General features: G+C 34.2%; 2 protein-coding genes and 2 long non-coding RNA genes across 16 annotated transcripts; 1 reads left to right on the forward strand and 3 right to left on the reverse strand.

Annotated features, from left to right (window-relative positions):
* Nucleotides 1-9,377: 9,377 nt before the first annotated feature.
* LOC110224727 lies at nt 9,378-10,262 on the reverse strand. The gene is made up of 2 exons (XR_002329226.1): nt 10,224-10,262; nt 9,378-10,025 (listed from the first exon to the last, which is right to left on the reverse strand). It is a non-coding gene; the product is annotated as an uncharacterized LOC110224727 (long non-coding RNA).
* A 2,473-nt stretch (nt 10,263-12,735) lies between these two features.
* LOC110224725 lies at nt 12,736-15,884 on the forward strand. Of its 13 annotated transcripts, XR_002329220.1 has the most exons (7): nt 12,738-13,160; nt 13,260-13,597; nt 13,678-13,717; nt 13,832-13,929; nt 14,016-14,373; nt 14,465-14,653; nt 14,751-15,884. It is a non-coding gene; the product is annotated as an uncharacterized LOC110224725 (long non-coding RNA). The 13 variants fall into 13 exon arrangements; XR_002329222.1 differs by having other exon boundaries at nt 12,736-13,160; nt 13,260-13,929; nt 14,751-15,128; nt 15,330-15,884; XR_002329223.1 differs by having other exon boundaries at nt 12,737-13,160; nt 13,260-13,929; nt 14,465-14,648; nt 14,751-14,826; nt 15,041-15,884.
* A 923-nt stretch (nt 15,885-16,807) lies between these two features.
* On the reverse strand, nt 16,808-19,293 carry LOC9327805 (tubby-like F-box protein 7). The gene is made up of 4 exons (XM_002894391.2): nt 18,876-19,293; nt 18,456-18,543; nt 17,794-17,923; nt 16,808-17,592 (listed from the first exon to the last, which is right to left on the reverse strand). The coding sequence occupies exons 1-4, from the start codon at nt 19,203-19,205 to the stop codon at nt 16,992-16,994; spliced, it is 1,149 nt and encodes a 382-aa protein (XP_002894437.1). The 5' UTR covers nt 19,206-19,293; the 3' UTR covers nt 16,808-16,991.
* A 2,678-nt stretch (nt 19,294-21,971) lies between these two features.
* On the reverse strand, nt 21,972-23,236 carry LOC9330499 (putative F-box protein At1g58090). Its single transcript, XM_002894392.2, is given in 2 exon segments — nt 21,972-23,087; nt 23,090-23,236. Coding segments are annotated over 2 exon segments (507 nt in total). The 5' UTR covers nt 23,148-23,236; the 3' UTR covers nt 21,972-22,638.
* Between the last annotated feature and the right edge of the window lie 5 nt (nt 23,237-23,241).

Below are 23,241 nucleotides of genomic sequence, written 5' to 3' on the forward strand. Positions count from 1 at the left end.
TTTTTTCGTAACGCTAATTATTCAACAGTAGATTAAAATGACTCATCTAATATAGTTTGAATATTCGAGATAATCAATACCTTAATTTCTTAGAATAATAATTTCAAAAAAAATTTAAAAATACTCAACGACGACAAAAAATCGATTACATGTTACACACCTTAGGTTTGAAGGGAGAGCAACGCATCACCACCACCAGTGCACCATGGCTACTCCGCCGCTTTAAAAGCTGTACACAAACATTATTCACATTAGTAATCATCGATATTTATATAGATTATGTAAACAATGAACAATGCAATAATGAAACTACTTTGATAGCAATCGAGCTTTTATTTATAAAGAAAAATATGGTGTTACACAATTTAGATTTAGACGCAAAAAAATCTAAACAAATAAATGATATCACGGTGAGAATATTCACAAATAATTATTTTATTTATCTCATTACGATTTTGGTATTATTTATTTAAGTATATCAATTTATATTTTTTTAATCTATGGTTGTTTTTCTTATCTACCTATAGTCTATAATATATATGGTTGTTTCTTTAATTACGTTTTGGTAGATTAAATATTTACCAAGAAAATCTAAATCTTAATTGCATATTTAATTTATGATGATGAAATATTAGAAAATATTAAATTTATTATAATCTTAACAATTTTTTTATTTATTCATTAAAAATAGTTTCACGCATTATCACAATTACGATAATTATAGTAGTGCAAATCTAATTAATATTTGTTTCCGAAACAAAAAAATGTTTATTAGTTTACACTCATTAATAAAAAATGCAAAGCTTGAATTTGTCCTATAAATACAAAATTTAATGTATTACTTTTCTATATTAGTAATTTTTGAATATCTTACTCATTTGCACCGGAAATATTAAATCGGATCTTCACCTAACTTTTCATTTTATATATTCCATATTGCTATGTAAATCTTGTTTGGTAAGATACTTCTGCAAAAAAAAATGGACATTAAAACTTAATTGCTAACAATAATTGTAATATCATAATCAAATCTTCGATTAATACATATGGTAATATGCAATCTTTTAAGTAGTAGATAACACAGATTGTGAAGAATAATTCTCACACAAGTTACGGTAACTAGTTTAAAGAGTCCTTATTCATGTAGGATCTGATTTTCTTTTGCCAACATAATGAAATTTGAATTTTAAATCCTAGAAAAAATCATTTAAATACGGTAACATTTTTTCAATGATATAACATTTTAAATTTTGAATTTTACATTTTGAATAACATTTTCATTTTCAAATAATGGATTAGTATATAATATTTTCAATAACATTTTCGAACTATATGAGTATTATAATTCAAAATAGCATTTTTTATAAAGTCAATTGATATAAAATATTTCAATGATATATCATTTTCATTAACATTTTCAATAACATTTTTGTGTCACATTTTCGAATTATATATTAGTATACAACATTTTTACTAATTGTGTTACATTTTTGAATTTATTAGTATATAACAATTTCAAATTATATTAATTGTGTAATATAGTTATTATCGAAAAATATATGAATTATATAAACAAAATCTTTTAATATCTTTAAACCCGTTGACCCGTTAATATATATTAGTGACATGGAATAAAATTTTATGATTAAAATTCTCTAATGGCATATATTGTAATTTCTTACAAAATCAAGTTATGATCCTTAGGATGTACTTCCCAAATATTAGTATAGGATAACTCCTAGAATATTGAAAATATTACCTATAAACAATTGAGAGTATAATTAGTTTCTATTTGCTAGATAATCTGGATTTTATTTTGTAAATAAGGATTATTTGTAAATTTATTATTTTTTCTAAATGGAAACAAATTAGAGAATCTGGAAAAATCTTTCCAACAAAAGATTTGTTGGTGTTAAAGCCCAATTTCATTAATTGATTAATATATTAACATTAAAAAAATTACATTAATTATATTTACATTTGGATAGTATTTATTATATATGTATATATGTGTATACTATTAAATCGGTACTAAAACATAAATGTAGGACACAATTTAGATTTTTTTATATTTATTATATATGTATATACTATTAAATCAGTACCAAAACAGAAATGTAGGATACTATTTAGATTTTTTTAATAAAAATTTCTTAAACTAATTAGATTCCTTAAAATCATAACCAAAAATTTGAGATTATAGGAACGTAACTTTAAAATCATTAACAAAAAAAGGAAACATCAGACTTAAGCAAGATTTTAGGATCGAAAATCGTTTATTAACTAGATTTTAACCCGCGGTACACCGCGGGGCTATATTTTCTTAAAAAAATCAAAATGTAATTTGTTTGATAGATTATTTTGATTGTTAATTTTAGGATTTCACCCGTGGTATACGATCTTTTATAAATATCAACCCAAACCCGTCCCATCATATTACCCGTACCGTGAAATTAAACATTATTTAGTTATTTTTCTTTTTAATAATACTTTTATTTAAAAGATATATAATTCAAGTCAATTTAAAAATTTCTTTTAAATGGTTTCCATAAGATATATATACATATATATTAAATTTGTATAGAGTTGAAATAATATTAATATTACAAATTTTTTATATAATTTAAATATTATAAATATTTTTAAAAATATGTAATATATATTTTTTGTTATTGAATAAGAGGATATTATGTGTAAGAAATGTAGAAAATAAGAGTTTAATATTTTTATTATGGAGTCGCAAAAAAAATCTTTTATTTCTATACATGTTATTCATTTATTAATAATAAAAGAAAACAAATCCTTTAAATTAGATATTAACTAAAATAAACGCACCATAATTACTTATTAAGTAACAACCAATAAATTTCACCAAAAAATAGGTAACAACCAATAAATTCTAAACGCAGTAATTAAAGAATGAGATATTAAAAAAATATATCAAATAAGATATAAGAATCTTAAAATAATTGAATATCTAAATAATTTAATTGTTAGTGTCGATTTTAATGCCTTCATTAATGTGGATTTTTTTTTTACAGAGAAATATTTCCTAAAGATTACCACATTAATGACTCAGAAAATTAAGGAAGATATGAATTTATGATTCTCGAAATCGTGTTGGTAATATCTTTAATTAATATTTTTTAAATTTAAATAATTAATGTCAATGGCATTCATCCGTAAATACATTCCAACTCCAGGATTTATTTGCTAAAAGTCATCCAAAAATGTATATATAGATATCTTTTATTTAATTTTGCAAATCTGAAGAATTAACTTCAGTGGCATTCCATTGTAAATAGTAGTGAAAGGTAGGATTTATTTGCTAAATGTATTTCAAAAATGTATATATAAGATATATAATATACATATTTATATCTGATTGATTTCAAAGTTGAAAAGATGATCTGTTTTTGTTTATTGCGGCAAGATATTTCACGAAGTTCACACTAATTTTTACAATGTGCAAAAATAAAATAAAAACATGTATTTTTAACATTTAAAGATTGTTCCATAACCAACCATACTTTAAGTCGCATTGGTTCATTTAGGTATTTATTTCTGCAGTTTACAAAGTAAGATAAATACTTTCAGTGGCTATGAAATAATCTCATAATTAATTTGGTCTACTTAAGTAACTGTTGTGTATCGACGTTGTATCTCCGAGACGTAACGAACGTGAACTTGGATAGAGATTGAATCGCGCACGAGAGCACTTTCCTTAAAGAGTATTTCGACCCTTCTCAAGCCTTGGGTTACACGAAATCCCTTCTAGGATAAGACAATCAAAGTTCTCTCTTGTTCTAGGCTAAGACACAAGAGAAACAAATAGAGCTTTTGTGTTTTGTTTTTGTGTTTTGCACTAAAGATTAAGACAATCTTTAGTCTCGTGAATCTCTCTTTTCTCCTCTTCTTATTACTCTTTGACACAAGAGAAACAAAGTTTATATATGGTTCAAAAGTTGTGACGTACGTTTGCAACCGTACGTTTAAATAATAACCATAAATTGAATAGTTGCAATGGTTAATTTAATAACCGTCGGTTTACACTTAAATTTATAACATTCCTCCCCCATTTAAGTGTAATCTTTGATTCACAAAATTAACAACACATAAATCAAACTCATGCATAAATGTAAATATCGTAACGATTGAATTTACATCTTAGTAATATTACACATTCCAAATGCTCGAGAATCAAGATGTCCTACGGATTGAATCCTTCAACTCATTTTGAGCACATGAAGATAATACACACACGAATTCACTCACTACTCTAAGTGTTTATCCTTGACACTATTATAAGCCATGTGTCCTTATCCTTTCATGAGTGTGTACAAAGCCAAGTCCGAGCTTCTTGAAGCGGCTACACTTCACACCCATATAGGTAGATCTTTTAATCTTGCACCTGCAAAATGCAATTTTTCAAAAGATCTATTAAGAAGAAAACTTCAACCTAACCTTTTCTTGCAGATCTAAGCACTTACTTTGGGATGATTTAAACTAGTGCTTCAATCTCTAAGTGTGGGCTTTCCGCATTGAATTCAGCCTCTAACGTTGTATTAGAGGGGAATTGGGTATCCCACCATTAGAGATTTCAAATGGACTTTAATCCCATCCCTTTAGCCGACTTGATCACCAAGTCTCTAGCTAGTCCTTTTGTCAAGTGATCCGCTAGATTTTGCTCAGACCGAATAAATCCTATAGTAATCACCCCATGAGTGATCAGCTCACGTATCCCGCTATGTCTCAAGCCTAGGTGTCGCGACTTACCGTTATACACTTGGCTATAAGCTTTAGCCAAAGTAGCTTTACTATCGCAATGGATAGAAATGGGTGACACCGGTTTCAGCCACAATGGAATCTCAGAGACTAAGTTTCTTAACCATTCCGCCTCTCTCCCTGCAGCCGCTAACGCTACAAATTCCGATTCCATAGTAGAATTTGTAATACAAGTTTGTTTCTTTGATGCCCATGAAATGGCACCTCCCCCAAGTAGGAACACCCAACCACTTGTAGAAGAATGATTTTCCTCGTTGGTGTTCCAACTTGCATCCGAATATCCTTCTAAGACCGAAGGAAATCCAAAATATGACAAACCATAATTTATGGTTCCTTTCAAGTACTTGAGCACCCGCCTTACAGCTTGCCAATGATGAGTACTAGGATTACTAGTATATCTACTCAACTTTCCTACCGCATAAGCTATATCCGGTCTAGTGCTAGTCATGGCATACATTAAGCAACCAATTACTCGTGAGTACTCGAGTTGTGATACCGCTTGTCCCGTATTAGGCATAAGCTTCACGCTCGCATCCATGGGAGTGCTCACGGGAGAACAATTTTCATAATTGAACTTTTTAAGCACTTTCTCAATGTAATGTGATTGAGTTAAAGATATTCCTTTGTTCTCACGCTTGATTCGAATTCCAAGAATCACCTCCGCCTCCCCCATGTCTTTCATGGCAAAATTTGATGATAAGAACTCCTTTGTAAGTTCTACTTGTCTAAGGTTGGTACCAAAGATCAACATGTCATCAACATATAAACAAATGATCACTCCATTACCGGAATCATCAAATTTGCTATACAAACACTTGTCCGCCTGATTTAATTTAAACCCATTTGACAAGACAGCCTCGTCAAACCTTTGATGCCACTGTTTAGGTGCTTGCTTTAGACCATATAATGACTTTACCAACTTACACACCTTATGTTCATTACCAAGCATAACAAACCCTTCGGGTTGTTTCATATACACCTCTTCCTCCAAGACGCCATTTAAGAATGCCGTCTTGACATCCATTTGGTGGATCACAAGGTTGTGAATGGATGCCAAGCCAATTAATAACCTTATAGAGGAGATCCTAACAACCGGAGCATATGTATCAAAATAATCAATGCCTTCCTTTTGTCTAAAACCTTGAACAACCAACCGAGCCTTAAATTTGTCGATCGTTCCATCGACTTTCATCTTCTTCTTGAAGATCCATTTGCATCCTAAAGGCTTGCAACCGGGTGGAAGATCCGTTAAGAACCACGTATTATTTCCCATGATGGAATCCATTTCATCATTTACGGCTTCTTTCCAAAAAATAACATCATTAGACGTCATAGCCTCACTAAAAGTTCTAGGTTCATCATCAATATGATAACAATATGAGTATTGGAAACCAATCTCATCTCTTGACCCTTCAACTAAGTAAAGTTGAAAATCGGGACCGAAAGATTTTTCGATTTTCCCTCGTTTACTCTTACGAAGCATAGGTGACTCGTTAGGAGGAACGAACATGTCGTCTCTTTCCTTTGTTCCACTTGAACTAGGAACTAAATCCTTTGGTCTAGGTATCGACGAGAAACGATTCTCATCAAATATTGCATCTCTTGACTCAATTACGGTGTGAACCGCTATAGAATCATTAGGTTCTATGACATAAAACCTATATGCCTTGGAATGCAAGGCATAACCAATGAAGATGCAATCAATACCTCTTTCTCCCAAAGTCTTAATCTTTGGTTGGGGTAATCTAACGATCGCCCTACAGCCCCAAACTCGAAGATAGTTCAAGTTTGGTTTCTTTTTATACCAAAGTTCATATGGAGTAACTTTGTTCCTTTTGTTGGGAACTCTATTTAATAAATAACAAGCCGTTAACATGGCTTCACCCCAAAATCCGTCACTTAATCCCGAGTAAGATAACATGGAATTAACCATTTCTTTTAGAACTCTATTTTTTCTCTCGGATATACCATTTTGTTGTGGCGTATACGGAGCCGTAGTCTCATGTATTATGCCCACGGACTGAAAATACGTAGGATCATAATACTCCCCACCTCTATCGGTGCGTAACTTCTTAACCAAGTCACTATGTTGTAATTCAACCTCGGTTTTATAAACCTTGAGTTTATCTAAGGCCTCATCTTTAGCATGTAATAAATACACATAACAAAAACGAGAATAATCATCTATGAACGTGATGAAATATTTCTTGTTTCCTAAAGATGGTGTAGCATGTAAGTCACATAAGTCACTATGAATAAGTTCAAGCACCTTTGAATTTCTTTCAATGCTTTTAAAAGGTTGTCTAATTATCTTAGTCAACATGCATGTTCTACACTTCTCTATATTCACGTCAAAAGTAGGAATTAATCCTTCTTTAGACATATCAATCATTCTTTTATAATGCACGTGGCCTAATCTTGCATGCCATAAAGAAGTATCATTTTTGCTAGAACATGCCATGTAAATAGAATTGACAACTTTATTAATATTAAGCATAAACATGCCATTACAAAAGTATCCAAATCCAACAAAGATACCACACTTAGATAAGACATACTTGTCTGACTCATACACTTGTTTAAATCCACACTTATTTAAAACACTACCGGAGACTAAGTTTTTCCTAATTCCGGGTACATGAATTACATCATTAAGATCAAGAGTTTTCCCGGAACTAAACTTTAACACCACTTTTCCACGACCTAGGATAGGAGCGGTTGACTCGTTGCCCATATAAAGTACGGATCCATCTTGAACCGGCTCGTACGTCTTGAACCAGCCACGATCCTTGCAAACATGTATTGTTGCACCCGAGTCAATCCACCATGCCACCTCATCATCCTGCACATAGAATGCCTCAGCTATTTTTGATACATAATACACTTTTGAGTATGAATCAAAAACAGAATTCTGACCTTGATGAGAGGATGGGCCTTGATCCTTAGACCCTTGCCCAAAACGGTTTTGTTGCATTTTATTCTTATCCTTTGCTGCCCGACAATCACGTTTGAAGTGACCCGGCTTGTTACAAATCCAACAAACGCTCTTGAATCGTTTGTTAGATCCATCATTGGTGTTGTTAGTAAAGGGGCGCTTCTTCCCCTTGTTCTTTATTTTAGAACTCCCACTCTCCTCCATCATATTGATTGAAGAAGTTTCAGCCTCCTTATCTTTGGGTTTTCCACCCTCTTGCACCCTTAGAGATTCCTCTATGCGCAAATGGCTACCAAGTTGTACAAGAGACAACTCTTCCTTTTTGTGTTTTAACATGCGCCTAAAATCTTTCCACGAAGGCGGCAACTTGTCGATGATACACGACACCGAGATGGATTCATCCATCTTCATGTTGTGTTGAGCGAATTGGCCTAGGATGCGAAGTAATTCATTGTATTGCTCCATTACCGGCCTTGAATCGGACATCTTGTAATTATTAAAATCACTCACAAGGAACTTCTTACTAGAAGCATCCTCGGCCATGTACTTCGATTCCAACGCATCCCATAGTTCCTTTGCGGATTCGACATTTTGATAGACATCAAAGAGAGAATCAGACATACCGTTGAGAATGTGGCCACGACATATGTAGTCATCGTTTTCCCACTTAAGTTGCTTCCTTGTCTCCTCCACGGACTCGTTCTCACCATTCTCCGACACGGTGGGCATTGGCACACTTAGAACGTGAACCACATTGAGCGTTGTGAGGAGAAAGTGCATCTTCTTTTGCCATCTTCTAAAATCAACTCCTTCAAACTTATCCAATTTGCCAAACTTTGACGTCATCTCACGCACAGAAACATTAGCCATTATTCACCGTAAATACTCTTTAAGATTGTTGTGTATCGACGTTGTATCTCCGAGACGTAACGAACGTGAACTTGGATAGAGATTGAATCGCGCACGAGAGCACTTTCCTTAAAGAGTATTTCGACCCTTCTCAAGCCTTGGGTTACACGAAATCCCTTCTAGGATAAGACAATCAAAGTTCTCTCTTGTTCTAGGCTAAGACACAAGAGAAACAAATAGAGCTTTTGTGTTTTGTTTTTGTGTTTTGCACTAAAGATTAAGACAATCTTTAGTCTCGTGAATCTCTCTTTTCTCCTCTTCTTATCACTCTTTGACACAAGAGAAACAAAGTTTATATATGGTTCAAAAGTTGTGACGTACGTTTGCAACCGTACGTTTAAATAATAACCATAAATTGAATAGTTGCAATGGTTAATTTAATAACCGTCGGTTTACACTTAAATTTATAACAGTAACTAGCTAGATAATGCCTTATTATTCTTACTCTTGTGATGTTATCATAACTAGATCATTTGGTAAGTGACAAAGTCGTACATGTGATGTGATGTCACGTTATGAATATTTTAATTTACGTTGGTCTTGGTCGACTCCAATTATTCAAAAAGCTGGATCTTTCTTCCTATGTGCTAATGGAATATTCGGATAATTTGAAATGTCATTATCTACCCAAGTCAACAGTCGACAGGCATGAGTGATATAGTCTTTTTTTTTTTTTTTTTTTCCGGCAAATCACATATATTATATTATAAAAACTTTTACATAATACATGAATAAATCCAATACAACCGTTAACGCAAATAGAGGAAATTGTAAACAATTTCGATGAAAAAGTGGAAATGACCAAGCTTTTCGATTGAAAGTCTTACAGGCTAACAGATCAAATCTGTTACGTCCCCCTTTCATACCCTTGTAGTTGGCTATCACCTTATAGATGAAACTCCAAAATACATATCGCATGACTTTGACTAGTAGAAAATTTCTTAATGTTGCTGGAATTGATTTTGTACCATGTATTATGACACTCGATAAAATATCCTCTCTTCGCCGATACTTGCAAAGACCCGACCTGATCTTGAATTTTGATGATGTTTTCCTCCAAAATTCCTTGGAAAGGTTTTGAACCGTGATGGACCAATGATGGACCGTGACCATCCATTCTGCAAAAAACCATGGGCCACGATACAACAGCAAATTCATGGTCACCATTGCAGAACCAATCTGAACTTTATTTGATCCCATAATTCGACCAACATAACCATCAACAAAAACCCTTAAGCGAGGCAATTGAATAGTCATGGCCCAAATGTTTTGACTTTGTGGATCCAGTATAAACGTCACGAGAGACACTCGATCACTCACTGTCTCTTGTACAACTTCCACCGGAAAAGTAATCAGAGCATCATCAATTTCAGAATTAATTTCTTGCATCCTGCATCTGAGATTAACATTCATATTCAAACAGAGAGAAGATAGATTTAGGGATTCGCAATCGACATATCTGAATTTAAAGCCAATCTTCCGTGGTGGTTTCCTTAAACAAATATCAAATTCCATAGACTGGAAAAAGAAACCGTTTGGGGATTTCCCCAACGGAAGGAAACCGACCCTTTCTCTCATATAGTTGGGGGTTTACCAGTCATAAACCTTCCGCAAACGCATCCATTTTCAAATGCTAAACCAGTCGTTCAAAACGCTTGATAACGCTTGAAACCGCAACTGCCCGCTTCCGCAAACTTCCGCAACCGCAACCGCAACCGCTGCGTTTAAACCAGTCAGGCCCTTAGTTAATTACAAAATTTATTAATTTCAGCGAATAATCACACATTTTTTTCTTTTCACCAGCACATAAAATTCTTTTGGAATATAATTAGTATATATATATATATATATATATATATATATATTGGGTACATATAAAACTAAATTTTATTTCAAAAAACCAATAACTAAGAACTAAAAACAAAAATCCAAAATCTAAAACCAACTAAGAAACTGCTGCATGCCATTCAAAGCCTTAATATGAAGTTAAAAAAAAAAAAAGTAAAAGAAAACGGAAACATGAAATAGTTTACAGTTGGAAATGCATCATGCATGCACCATGAAACTATAATGTTTGCCGTGTTTGAATTGACATTTTCTAAAATAGAATTATAAATACGGTTACGTACACTCCTTAATTTCATAAACATGCAAGACGACTACCACTAGATTAATTAAATGTATGATAATATAGTTCTTTATAAACTAATTTTCAGTTAAAAGTATAGCTTTTGTTCAAAATCTTTCAACGGCATTAATCATGATAATCTAGTAAGTAGTTATTCTATACCATATAAGTATCTTTTAGTGAGTCGGAAATATGTCATAAGCCATTACGCGACCATGCAATATATATTGCTTCCGTGAAGCATCCCACTAATAAAGTGTCTAAATGGATGCTGTCAAAACAACAAAAGTTTTTTAAAAGGAACAAAAGAAGTTTTCACACTTGTCGTTAGCTTCCCACACTCTTCTTCGTCCTGATAATGGACTTTAATTATCATCTTATACGTCAACCAAATTATCAGCTAACCATCATCTCTTTATTCAGTTTAGGCAGCTTTGTTGCTTTATATATCATATTCACTATATTATACTAAAAGTCTAATTAAATCACATCGTAATTATAAGACGCCGCGATACATCATACATGATACATGCATGTAGCCATGCATATGAAGAAAGTAAAAAACAGTGCTATTAGTTTATACTTAAGGAAAAGTCACCATGTAGGTCTAGGCCATTTTCCTCAAGCGCGAAATTTAATTATTCCATTTGGTTAGTCGAAGTAGTGTCATTAATTATTCCATTTGGTTACTCGAAGTGGTGTCATTACTTATTAGAAAATCCGGTGAGTGGGCTACTCGACGGCTACACTCACCCTAAGATAATTAATTGGATGGTAAAAGTAACCGCAATTATATAATTATACTAGATTTTAACTCGCGGTACACCGCGGGATGATTTATTTTTTAAAGTTAGTATAAATAAAATTTTGCAAATTGTATTTCCTTATTTTAGTTTACAATTGTTATTAAATAAAAATATACCACGAGTCCTCGGTACAATTGTTAATAAACTGAGGATTTAACCCGTATAAAAGCGGTATGTTAATGATATTATAATATTTTATAAATATTGATTCAAACCAATCCGTCATATAAATCCGTTCCAAAATATAATCCGTTCCGTAATTTTTTAATATGTCACATGATTATTTTTCTAAAAATAGTGATTTTAAAATTTAATGATTATTTATTATAAGTTTACAAATTGTATCATTCTCTAAGATATTTATATTTTAGTAAACTGCATATTTAATCTGTATTAAAGCGGCATATGAATGATATTTTAAAATTTTATAAATATTGATTCAAACTCGTCCACCATGTACCCCATTCAGAAATATAATCCATCCTGTAATTTTTTAACTCGTCCCGTAGTTTTTTTTTTTTAAGTAGTAATTTTAAAAATTTAACGATTATTTATTATATATAAAAATTTGCAAATTGCATCATTCTCTAAAACATTTATATTTTATAGTTTACAATTGTTATTAATTAACATTATACTACGGAACAATTTTTGGTTTTATACAATATTTTCTAAATGAGACTGATTTGATATGTCTAATATTGGTGGTATTAAAAAAAATATTAAGGATTTAATCCATACTGAAGCGGCAGATTAATGATATTTTAATTTTTAATTATTGTTGATTCAAAAACATATCCCGCCAAACCCATTCCGCCACAAAACTTATTTATTTTATTAATGTTGATCTTATTTATGATATGATTCTGAATCATTGTCTAAATATTTTAGTCGATGTGCAATATTGAACACACATTTTTCGTTAATTGGATAATATATGTCCGTTTTTAAAATTTCGAATCACAATATATGCAGACAAAAACTTAATTTTTTTTACTTTATGTATTATATGATGATTCAAAACAGTTAAAAACAAATTAAAAAAAAGATGATAAGAGAATCATAATTCTAAATCTTAATCAAATCTTCTAAATATCTAAATTATTAAATATGGAATATCCGGTGTATGAGTTGGGTTAAATATAATTCGTCCAACAAACTTTTTTTTTTTTTGGGCAAAGATTAATTTCATTAAAAACTTAAGGTTCACATACAACCGACTTCAAGGAGGATTTTGCAAGAGCATCGGCCTCCTGATTTTCTCCTCTAGGAACGAAAATGAAAGAGATTTTGCTGAAATTTAAAGATAGAATCAGGATATCATGGAGAATCCCGTGAAGCTCCTTTGAAGGCTGCTTCGAGTTGATAGCTTCGATTGCTTGTTTGGAATCGGAAGCGAGTGTGATGTTTGTGATGTCTAGAGAAAGGGCGTGTTGTGAGCTAGGTGGATTGCCACGGTCTCAGCCATGAGAGGCGATCTGATGTGAAAACTGGCGGAGGATCCTATCTGGCGGAAGCTTTCCAATCGATTGGAGAAGATCCAGCCGAAGCCCGCCGCCCTCTGAGATTCGATCCACGCCGCATCTGTATGGCAAGAGTAAGCACCAGCGTCAATTTTGATTTTATTACACAACTTTACCGACTTCGGTTTCGAATCTGGATCTTGATCCTGAGCTCACTACCATTCCTTTGCTAGGGTGATTGCGTGAACCAGAGTTTCCATTGGAGTGGCGGCCTTGTCATTGAAGATCTTTTGGTTTCTCGCTATCCAGATTGCCCAAATTACCCAAGGCACTAGCGGTCCTGCGCTGATTCCACTGGGAGGGAGACAAATCAAGAGTTTGGAGGCTTCAACTCCTTCTCTAAAAGAAGCTACCCTTTCTCCGACAATAGATGATTTGAAAGGTGCAAGTTTCCAAATCGTGTTGGCGAAAGAGCAATTAAAGAAGAGATGAAGGGCAGATTCATCTTCTCCGCAGAAAGGACAGCCATTTGTAACAGTGATTTTCCTTGCCTTGAGGTTTTCTCCTAGAGGTAACGCTCCTCGCATAGCCTTCCATAAGTGAAACTTCATTTTAGGGGAGCATTTGATGTTCCAAATCTCCTTTGACCAGTTAAAGCCATTGTTTTCTCCTTGACACTGGTTATTACCTTGTAAGACTCTCTGTTTCCTTGCTAGGCTCTCTGTCGGATCAGCACAGCTTGTGTATTGGACTGTTACCTCTCTTAGTTCACCCATAATTTCTTCAGTTGTGGGTACATGTGCAGGTGAAAGAGCAGATTCTCCAGCATTGGAGTCTCTCTTTAGAGGAGGCCTTCTAGTTCTTAAGATTTCAGAGCTGCCATGCCAATCCTCTGTTCTTGGAGTAAGCCTCTCTCTCCACTGCAGATTAGGTTTATAGGGACTGTATTTCTGTTTATCAAAGCTCCTGAGAGAGTCATGTCTGGGCAGGTCACGGGTATGCGCAGGAGATCTCTTCGAAGAGACACTCCTGTGTCCAAAGGATCTGGAGACTTCTGATGTACTGTGACGGATTTCTCAATCATCATACTTTCTTTTGTTTGAAAACTGAGCTCCTTTTGATAAATTGTAGCCTGAGTGGGTGGAGTAGTTCTCCCGCGGTAGGTCTCTGGAGAATCTCTTATTGGAGGTTGGAGGGAGTCTAGAGATATTTGTGAGCTTGGAGGTTGGTATGGGAGTAGTCTGGATGGCTGCATCTTTCTTTGTTACTAAGTCAGGGCAACTAGTAATTTCATGAGATAGCCTGAGACAGTGATGGCAATGTTTCTTAAGGTTTTTGTATTCCAAAGTAATCAAAGCCTCTGTGCCTTCTACAAATTCCACCACTGTTTTCTTTGTTAGAGGTTCCAAACCATTGATTTGAACTTTTATTTTTGCAGCCAATGGAGAGATATCATGATCCAACACAGTTCCCAGTTCTTCTCCTATCTTGTATAACATCTCCTGTTTCCAGAAGTGCTTTGGAAGCCCTTGTGGCTCAATCCAGAAGGGTATTTGCGAAGGAAAATTGGCCGAGATAACCGGCTCCCATCTCTGCTGTATGACCATCCACTGATCAAAATGGTAAGGTATGTTATCCAGAACTTTTGTTAAGTCTTCTTCAAATTCAAAGATGAATTGAAAGCAGCCATTTCCAAGGTCTGAGCCAGTAGCCTTGCCTCTTAGGTTCCATCTGTTTGACAAGTATGGTATGAGAGACCATAGTCGTTGAGCTGCTGGGTTTGTAAGTCTTCCCATAAGGGTAAGTTCATTCTCCTTTATCAGATCTGAGGTGTCGAGGTCAGGGGCTCGAATTCTCTTTGGTGGTGGTGAGGAGAAGTCATTTGGAGAGATTCTTTCTCTGTCCTGTGAGTGATATGGTTTGTTTCTCTCTGCTAGGCTAGAGTGTGGTGAGTTCCTATTATAGTACCTTGGAGATTCGTTGTACTGATGAGCTAGACCCTTTCCTTTTGCAGAGTATGGAATACGGGAGCTCATGATGTACCAGCTAACAGTAGGGCCTCTTCTTCAAAAGATATCTTTACTCAAGGTTCTTCACACAAGGTGAGAGGGTTTGCAAAAAGGACAAAATATGGTAGACTAACTGATCCAAAGATCAGTTAATGAAAGAGCCCAATGCAAAAAAAAATGCATGTTGGGTCTTTGAAAGAGTTCGAATCATTTTCCAGATTTATAAGGTTCTTCACATAAAGTGAGAGCATTCAATGAAGTTTAAGCCACAATCTGCCATATATGCAAGTTTAGGTTATACCTTGTCTGAGGAAGAACACAAGTGAAAAGACTTCAAGGACCAGGGTGATTTCTCAGCATTCTTCTCTTGTGTGCAACAGCTTGGAGGGTAGCCTGGGATGTTTACAAGGTGAGGGGCGTCGCCTACGCCGGTCTCCCCTGTAAAACCCGCCGGAGATTGAAATCTAGAGCAAGTTTTGGCCGGAATTTCTATTTTGGGTAAAGAAAAGTGGTTGGCTTTTTGCTGTTTTAGGTAGTTTTGAGTGGTTGAGATCTGTTTTTTAAAAAGCTTTTACCAGGAATAGCACCTCGAGCTTAGTGCCTGAGAGCGTTTTTGCCTTGGTCAACTTCTCCCACACATGAATTTTGAAGATTCTAGACCAAATACTAGCCCCCGCCCAACAAACTTTCTATGACCAAAATTTGTAAACGGGTCAGATATCCATTATATCAAAATGCATTTTGCCTCACCGGCTAAAAATGTACTTCAAAAATAGTAGTATTGATAAGTAACCGCAATATTGTTTACTGCAGCTAGCTAGTGATGAATAGGATGATTTATGAAGAAAAGATGTGTTGTATATATCTCCAAAAAAACTATGGGTTCTAATTAATTAAAAGGAATGAAATTGTACATTATATCCTAATTTTAGAAAAATTGAACGATAAATTTGGAAAACAAAGAGCAACCCTTTAAACTTATCTTAAGACCGGCGCATATATACGAAAGTATTCCACACCATTAAATTAATTAGTAAACTCATTGCATATATAAACAAGATCCAGTTGTAAACAAAAGAACATAAACAGAAAATAAAAAAAAATTATAAAGAAGTTTTTTGTTAATATATAAATATAGTTAGATGGCTACATCGAAAGGATTTGCAGTAATTTTCGTCTTGACGCTTCTCATAACACTCCTGTTATTCGTTGGAGTCAACTCCACTGCTGATCCGTCGAAATGTAGGAATTTTGATCCTATCGGAGGATTTCCTCTAGATTGCAGTAAGAGATGATGAGGAATATATGAAGAATGGTGAACGAATAAAACGACCATGGATGCTATATATTAGCTAATACTACTAACTAGCTAGTGTAAAACCCATGCAGAAATGTTATTTGGTTATATAATTTTGATAACATACTAATTCATAAATAAATTACGTAGTCTAGTGGTTTGTGCTCTTGTGCCTGCATTATGCATGTTGTTAAACAATTTAATTTTACAACAAATAATCAATATACTTTTGAAGATAATAGTATTTTCATCATTTTTATATAAGTATTATTAATTATGGCAAAATTATGATAAGAATTTTCGTAGGAAAATTTCTGTTTGTACTAAATTAGATAATATATTATTGCAAATTCTATTAATAAAAATCATTATTCTTTAAGAAACAACATTCTTGGTATGTCTCTGCTCCCCTACTTCCAAAAAAACCCATTCTCCTCTGATTCCCAAATTTTCTTAATAAAGAAAGAAAAGCACATGATTATTTAAGAGATACATTTTGATTATGGGTTTTCAAATTACAATTTGTTTCTTACATAATAATAATAATTATGAGCTTCTCCTTCCACATACCTTTGTGTTTACACTTACACATGATTACACCAAAACATTACATTTTGCATAGCCGTTCACTTTTTTTTTTGGTTCACTTTTGGTGGGTTTCACTCGCATGCAAGTTTAGTGCCGAAACTTGTGAGACAGATAGCAAAAGCCTGAAATGCAGAGAGTGGCTGTCTATAATCCATAGTGAAAGTGTCATCTCCCACTTTACCAAACTGTAGAAGAACTGTTTCTTCATTGCCTTTACCGCTCGGTTGACTTTGGTCAACAGTCGCAACCAGCTGGAAGTTCTTGACCGAAGCAACGGTTACTCGTCCATGGAAGTTCAGACACCAGCACTGTAAGTGCTCATGCCATCTAGGAGCTTTGTTCTTTAGTATTGTGAAGCTGGAACCATCCTTGTTGGGTTTTTTCATTATCTTGGTTACATCCCATGGCTTTTGGTCGGACGAGAGTCCAGCGGATGATGATGATGGTGATGAGGATGGGCATCGGAGTGTGCTTACCATTCTTCTTGGACCTCTTGATTTCAAAAGGTTGAATTTATAAGAAACATGACCGACTTCAAAGTTGCCTGCTGGAACTTGAGGGCTTATCTGCTTTGACGCAAATCTGCGACTGGCTTTGCCATTTGAAGGTTTTGCTCCGTTATGTGGCGGTTGGCTATCATATACCGTAAAGTTCGTCCCAAGAAAATCTGATCTGCAGAAGTTTCCAAAAAATAAACAAGAACCTTAGTTTTCAAGCCACTCATCTTCTAAGCAAAAAAACACCAAACCCTTAAAGAGACTCAAGATTTCAATTCCAAGAGTGGCAATTCCAAATTTAAAACTTCTGAGAAGGCAATCCTGCTTTAGAGATTAAATGGCCGCTTAGGATATTCAGTGTTGCGCATATCTGTACCTTAATTTTCCAACGTAGGCATTGCTTCCTTGAGAGAAATCATCAGCATCAAGTGATATGATGTACTCAGTGTAAGCACCGGTCCTGAATCTCCGTGCCGCCAGAAGAAACTTTCCCTTATCAGTGAATGCTGGTGAACAGAAAATACAAACTAAATTAATAAATCCTGAAAATGATCCTTTTCTCAGCAAAGGAAAGATTTAGTTAACTTGTTCCAAAACAGTTTGCGCTTCTTAAATAACCCCACTTGTAAAAAAAATAAATCTAACCATAACTATTGATATATGTAACTGAAAATATCATTCAGTGATGTCAAGATACACACGAAAAATTGGTAAGAAAAGTATTAACAATGCCTTGCAAATTACTTCACTAGTCAACTCCTATAAAAGACTGAAGCTCGGAATTTTCTTCATCATCACAGAAGTCAACAAAAAGTCAACACTTTATTAATGGCAATTGGTTGGTAAGTTGTTTCAATGACAAGGCAAGGCATTATTTGGTAAAAGACTAAGACAAGTTTAAATTGCAAGCTTAGGAAGTCACTAAATTCAATCGTTTTCACACTTAAAAAGCCTACCTAAAACTTTCAAGCCATATACTTTTCCAATTTAGACTAAATCAACCATAAGAATGAAGCTAAAGGAAAAAGTATAACTTACATGGTGTTAGAGCAAGATACAAGTAAAAGGTTGATGTCTTCTTGTTCCTCTTTATCAAGCACTGATTAGAAAAGTCTCTAGGACCTGGCTGCATCTCAATAGACACTAACAAATCTCAAATCTCTTGCCATTTTTTTTTCAATTGCTCTTATAATAATACATTTTTTTACATCAAAAATGCAACAAAATTTATGGGAAAAAGGTGAATTTCAACCCGAACAAATTGCAAAATGCGTTTTTATACCTCAACAAAAACACAATGTCTTTTTCAACCTCGAACGCTAAAATAATTCAAATAAAATTCATATAGTAAGATTGATTTAGGTAATTCAACAGTGCCTCCTAATGTGAAAGAGACAACAAAATTCGCAGATTCACCCAAATCGATTTCCTAAATCACGATAAATTCAAAAGGCGTACCAATTTGAGGCAAGAAGGGAAAGTAATTTTGCCAGAGTTAAGAGAGGAGGATCTAGCAAAATCCTGAGTAATTTCTCTCCATTTCTTCGAGACGCAAGCGCAAGTGACTACATCACGACGTTGAGGCCAACTGTCTTCAGTCTCCTCCACGCGACGAATGATCTCGCCTAATAACTCAGGGAGCATCGCCGACCATGACGAACCGGCCATATTCGACGGCGGAGGAATCGATTCGTAAGAATCGGATTCCGGTGCCGTCGTCTCTCCCTGATGATGAAACCTAAACGAGTTTGAGATCCTCCGCGAAAGAAGGGACCGTGACAAAGGCATTTGTGAAGAGAGAGATGTTTCGATCTGGAAATAGAGAGAGAGAGAGAAGGAGGAGAGAGAAAGTAGAGAGAGAAAGGATGAGATTTGCTTTCTGGGGAAGATAATTACAATACCAACGTGCGAAATCTAGAAGGGAGTGATATTTTGGGTAAAAGTGACGGGGCTGTGAGATATGAATAGGTGACAGATGTTTTTAATTGTGACACGTCTCTCTACTTATATAAGTGGTGGAAAAAAGTGAGAAATCTAATTTATATGACACATAAGTAGCACAATAAACCGGATATGACGACTAAACCGGATACACGATGTTCTTTCATAGCATTATCACATCTCAAAGAGTAATCTTCAAGTCACAAGCTTCAATATTTACCTTCTTTAACACTAGATAAAATTTCATTGGTTCTACGGAGATTGAGGTTAGTAGATGAAGATTTCGATATTTGTTATAGTAGTCTTTGTGAGAAAATCTTTAAGATTAGGCCTTGAAATTTTTAGTTTTTGTTTTTCAAAAACTCATTTCACACTAATCAATCAAGTTTTTCAAATTTTGGTTTCCCTACAATTTATGAATTTTTTTTTTTGTTGAGATCACCCATTCAAGATTTTAGATTTTTAATTCTCCTACCATTTAGGGAATCTAGTTTTTATTCCGTTATTTTACTCAAAAACAAAAAAAAAAACTATTTTTTGGGGATTTCTAAAGCAAAACTCTAATCACCAAATCTAAAACTAAAATCTAAAATCCAAAAACTAAAAACAAAATCCAGAAACCAAATTAAAAAACAGCATCCATTCATGGCCTTAATATTGAAATAAATTTACTTGTTTAACTTAGGTTTAGTAATTTATTTTGTCACTTTTTGGGCGTGTGTAGTTATCATAACTTAGAGATATGTTATAACATTTGTATTTTACAAAAACGTTAATAATGGTCCGTGGCTCCGTGCACGTCTGTTTTTTACCTTTTTAGAAAAAGATAGATTTTTCAAAAAAAATTATTAGAAAAATTTAATGCCATAATTTGTCATATCTAACAATAACATATTGTATAGATATCCTTATGAAAATGTACGTGGTATAAAAAATCTAAGAATAAATAGGTCTAGTTTACACTTTCCACATGTTTTGGAAAGAAAAAAACAGGCAAAATCAAGTTAAGACTGATTAAATATGATTAAACGCCAAACTAATTAAAAACGAATAACAAGTATCAGATTATTGCCAAAGAGAAAAAAGAGTTAAGACAGAAACAAAATAACTCAAATACAAACAAATGGGCACGGGCTTTTGGTCTGGGGATAGTTAGAGCTAGCCCAACACCACCGGTTTTTGATAATGAGTTTCCGGCGCCTGAACTATCGCAGCTGCTATTATCTTCGCATCCCACTCTTGCATTGATGTGTGGAAGGTCTCTCCCATCGTCTTGAATTTGTCGTCCATAAGAAGATTTCAACCCTCTCAGGTAAGTAAACCTTTTAGTTCAAATTTTTCTATAATCGTTGAAATAGATATTCATTACTTGATTAGTATTGTTAGGAACAATTGGATGTGAGAGTATTGATGAGGCCTATTGATTTTATTGGATGTTTTATGGTCTATTTCATTGGCCATGATTTATGCTTTTAAGTCATGGTTTGATCCTTCTGGTTGTTGCATCAGCTTATGTGCCTTGATTTAATCTTTTTTCTTGAATCTATTGTTTGGATACTTGAATATACTCGTTGATGCATAGTCTAAGATTTGAACCCATGACTTGAATTCTTTTCGTTGTTGCATGATCTATATATGCTTTGAATTTGAAGCTTTTGCTTGAATTTGGTAATTTTTACATGATTTTTACCTACTTGAATATGTGCACTGTCAACTGTGTGGTGTAATGCTTTGTGTGGTCTGTGCTTTGAAGCTATGACTTGACTCGGTTGGTTTTGTTGTGTAGTCTTTGCATAATTTAATTTGTTGGTAATTGCGTGGTTTTTTTTTTCTTACCTGAATGTGTGTTGTGTGGTCTTAACGCTAACTTGAATATATTGGTTATATGTGTGGTCTATGACTTGATTCGGTTGGTTTGTTGTGCTTACCTGATTGTGTGATGTGTGGTCTAATTGCTAACTTGAATATATGGTTGTTTGCGTTCAAAAACTATGCTATTGAGTATTGATTGTCCTAGGGAGAGTTTCTTACTTGCTTAGTGTGCTTAGTAGTGGTTTGATGTGTGATCGTTTTTTTGTAGGAGTCTCTAATAAGTGAGAGAACAAATCCTTGTTCCTCAATTACAATAATCTTCATTGATCATTTTGTTTCGCCATCTCATATTATTAACCAAATTTATTTTATTTTTTTTGAAGAAAAATATTATTAACCAAATTAAAGACGAACAAAAACAAATACAAAAAATAAACCAAACAAGACTCAAAAGAAGCCCAATAAAATAAACCGATCGAGAAGAAAACAAGTTCTCAAGTAGGACTGCAAGAAAGATCTTCATCTTCGACTTATCAAAGTAAAAAAGGCTCCGACGGAAACCTTGTTGGCCATGAAATCTAAAACTCAAACAAGCTCCATTGACGCAGATGAGAAAAACAATCGCCATGAGCTCCAACTTCTTCAAAGTCAGACCAAAGGCAACAAGAGATACATCAAAGGAACAAGAGGAAGCAATCCAAAGCCACTTCAAATGATACTTCTTTTCTTTGAATTTTTGACTATAAAGATTTTAAAGTCATCTATCTTGTGGTGGAAAATTCAGTCACAATGGGCACTGATGGAAATTTGTTTATTTCATTAACATTGCCGTTGCCATTGTCCCAAAACAATTGAAGGACATGTCACAAGATTACAAGAAACTATCAGCTTTCCTTTTTGTTTATTACATCTCTCAACCTTCATAGTTCCATAGCTCATAGAGTGAAATATCTACCGGGTCGGTCCCTCACACTCGTTGCCACACCTCGATGTGTTAATGGAACCCCCAACTCTGCTGCTATCCCCGACGCTGCAGTAATCCTTGCAATCATAATCACAAATTTCTAGTAAGGCAAGATAAAGTTTCACCATAATATAATTAACAGCATTAAAGAACGAAACATCCACATTCATCAGATAACAAGAATGATGAATAACAAACAAACATTACCAGGGATAACTTGAACTCGAATTCCTTTGTTGTTGTAGAGAGTCCATTTCTTCCCCGCCCCGTCCAAAGAGAAGTTGCAAACACTTTTAAAAGGGAGCCGAAAATGATGATACTTAACCCAGATAAGAGATGGTGAGAGTTAAGAGTGTAGTGTATAAAACAAACCATTATATAAAGTAGGCCAAACAAATTGTGGAAATCAAACTTGTAAAAGTTATATGAAATAATAAAAAAAAAAAGCAATAAATGAAATTGTAAAAGTTCTTCTTGTTGTGCACTGGCTTCAGCGAAAGTCTCTCAAGGAATGGTGATCAAACTGGGAACAAAGACAGAGGATTCAAACTTGCATACCACTTCATCTATCTTAATCTTTTTGTACAGATCTCCCCTCACAATATAAACCCAAGCTTGTTTAGGTTTCTTGGTAGGACAACATAGAACGAAGCTCTTCCCATAGATATTATCATCGACGAAGTAACTTGTAGAATAGTGATTAAGTACCAAGGGGAAGTTAGGTATTGAGACAGTCATGAACTTAATCCACACGACATCGTCTCCATCATCCCCATTACCAATTTTATTCTTTGTCACCCAAATCTCAATCTCCCTTGTTCTTTTGCATTGTTCCATCACTGAAAACCGATCTCCCTTGTAAATAGAGAGGATACGAGTATGTGTAGAACTTTTTTTCGCCTTACACGGTAGAATACAAAACATCTTTAATGTCTCTTTCGAAAAATCGAGCATTCGGATAAAATACTGACCAGTTTCGCGATAGTTATAAGCTGTCCAGTACAAATTTCCATTCAGGGAAACCCTAGAATTACCAGACGATTCGTCCGTTATTAACCTTTCGTGAAAACTTGTATGATCAGTAACCTTCCACGCATTTGTTGCAAA

Source organism: Arabidopsis lyrata (assembly GCF_000004255.2).
Source record: "Arabidopsis lyrata subsp. lyrata unplaced genomic scaffold ARALYscaffold_1, whole genome shotgun sequence".
Classification (NCBI taxonomy): domain Eukaryota; kingdom Viridiplantae; phylum Streptophyta; class Magnoliopsida; order Brassicales; family Brassicaceae; genus Arabidopsis; species Arabidopsis lyrata.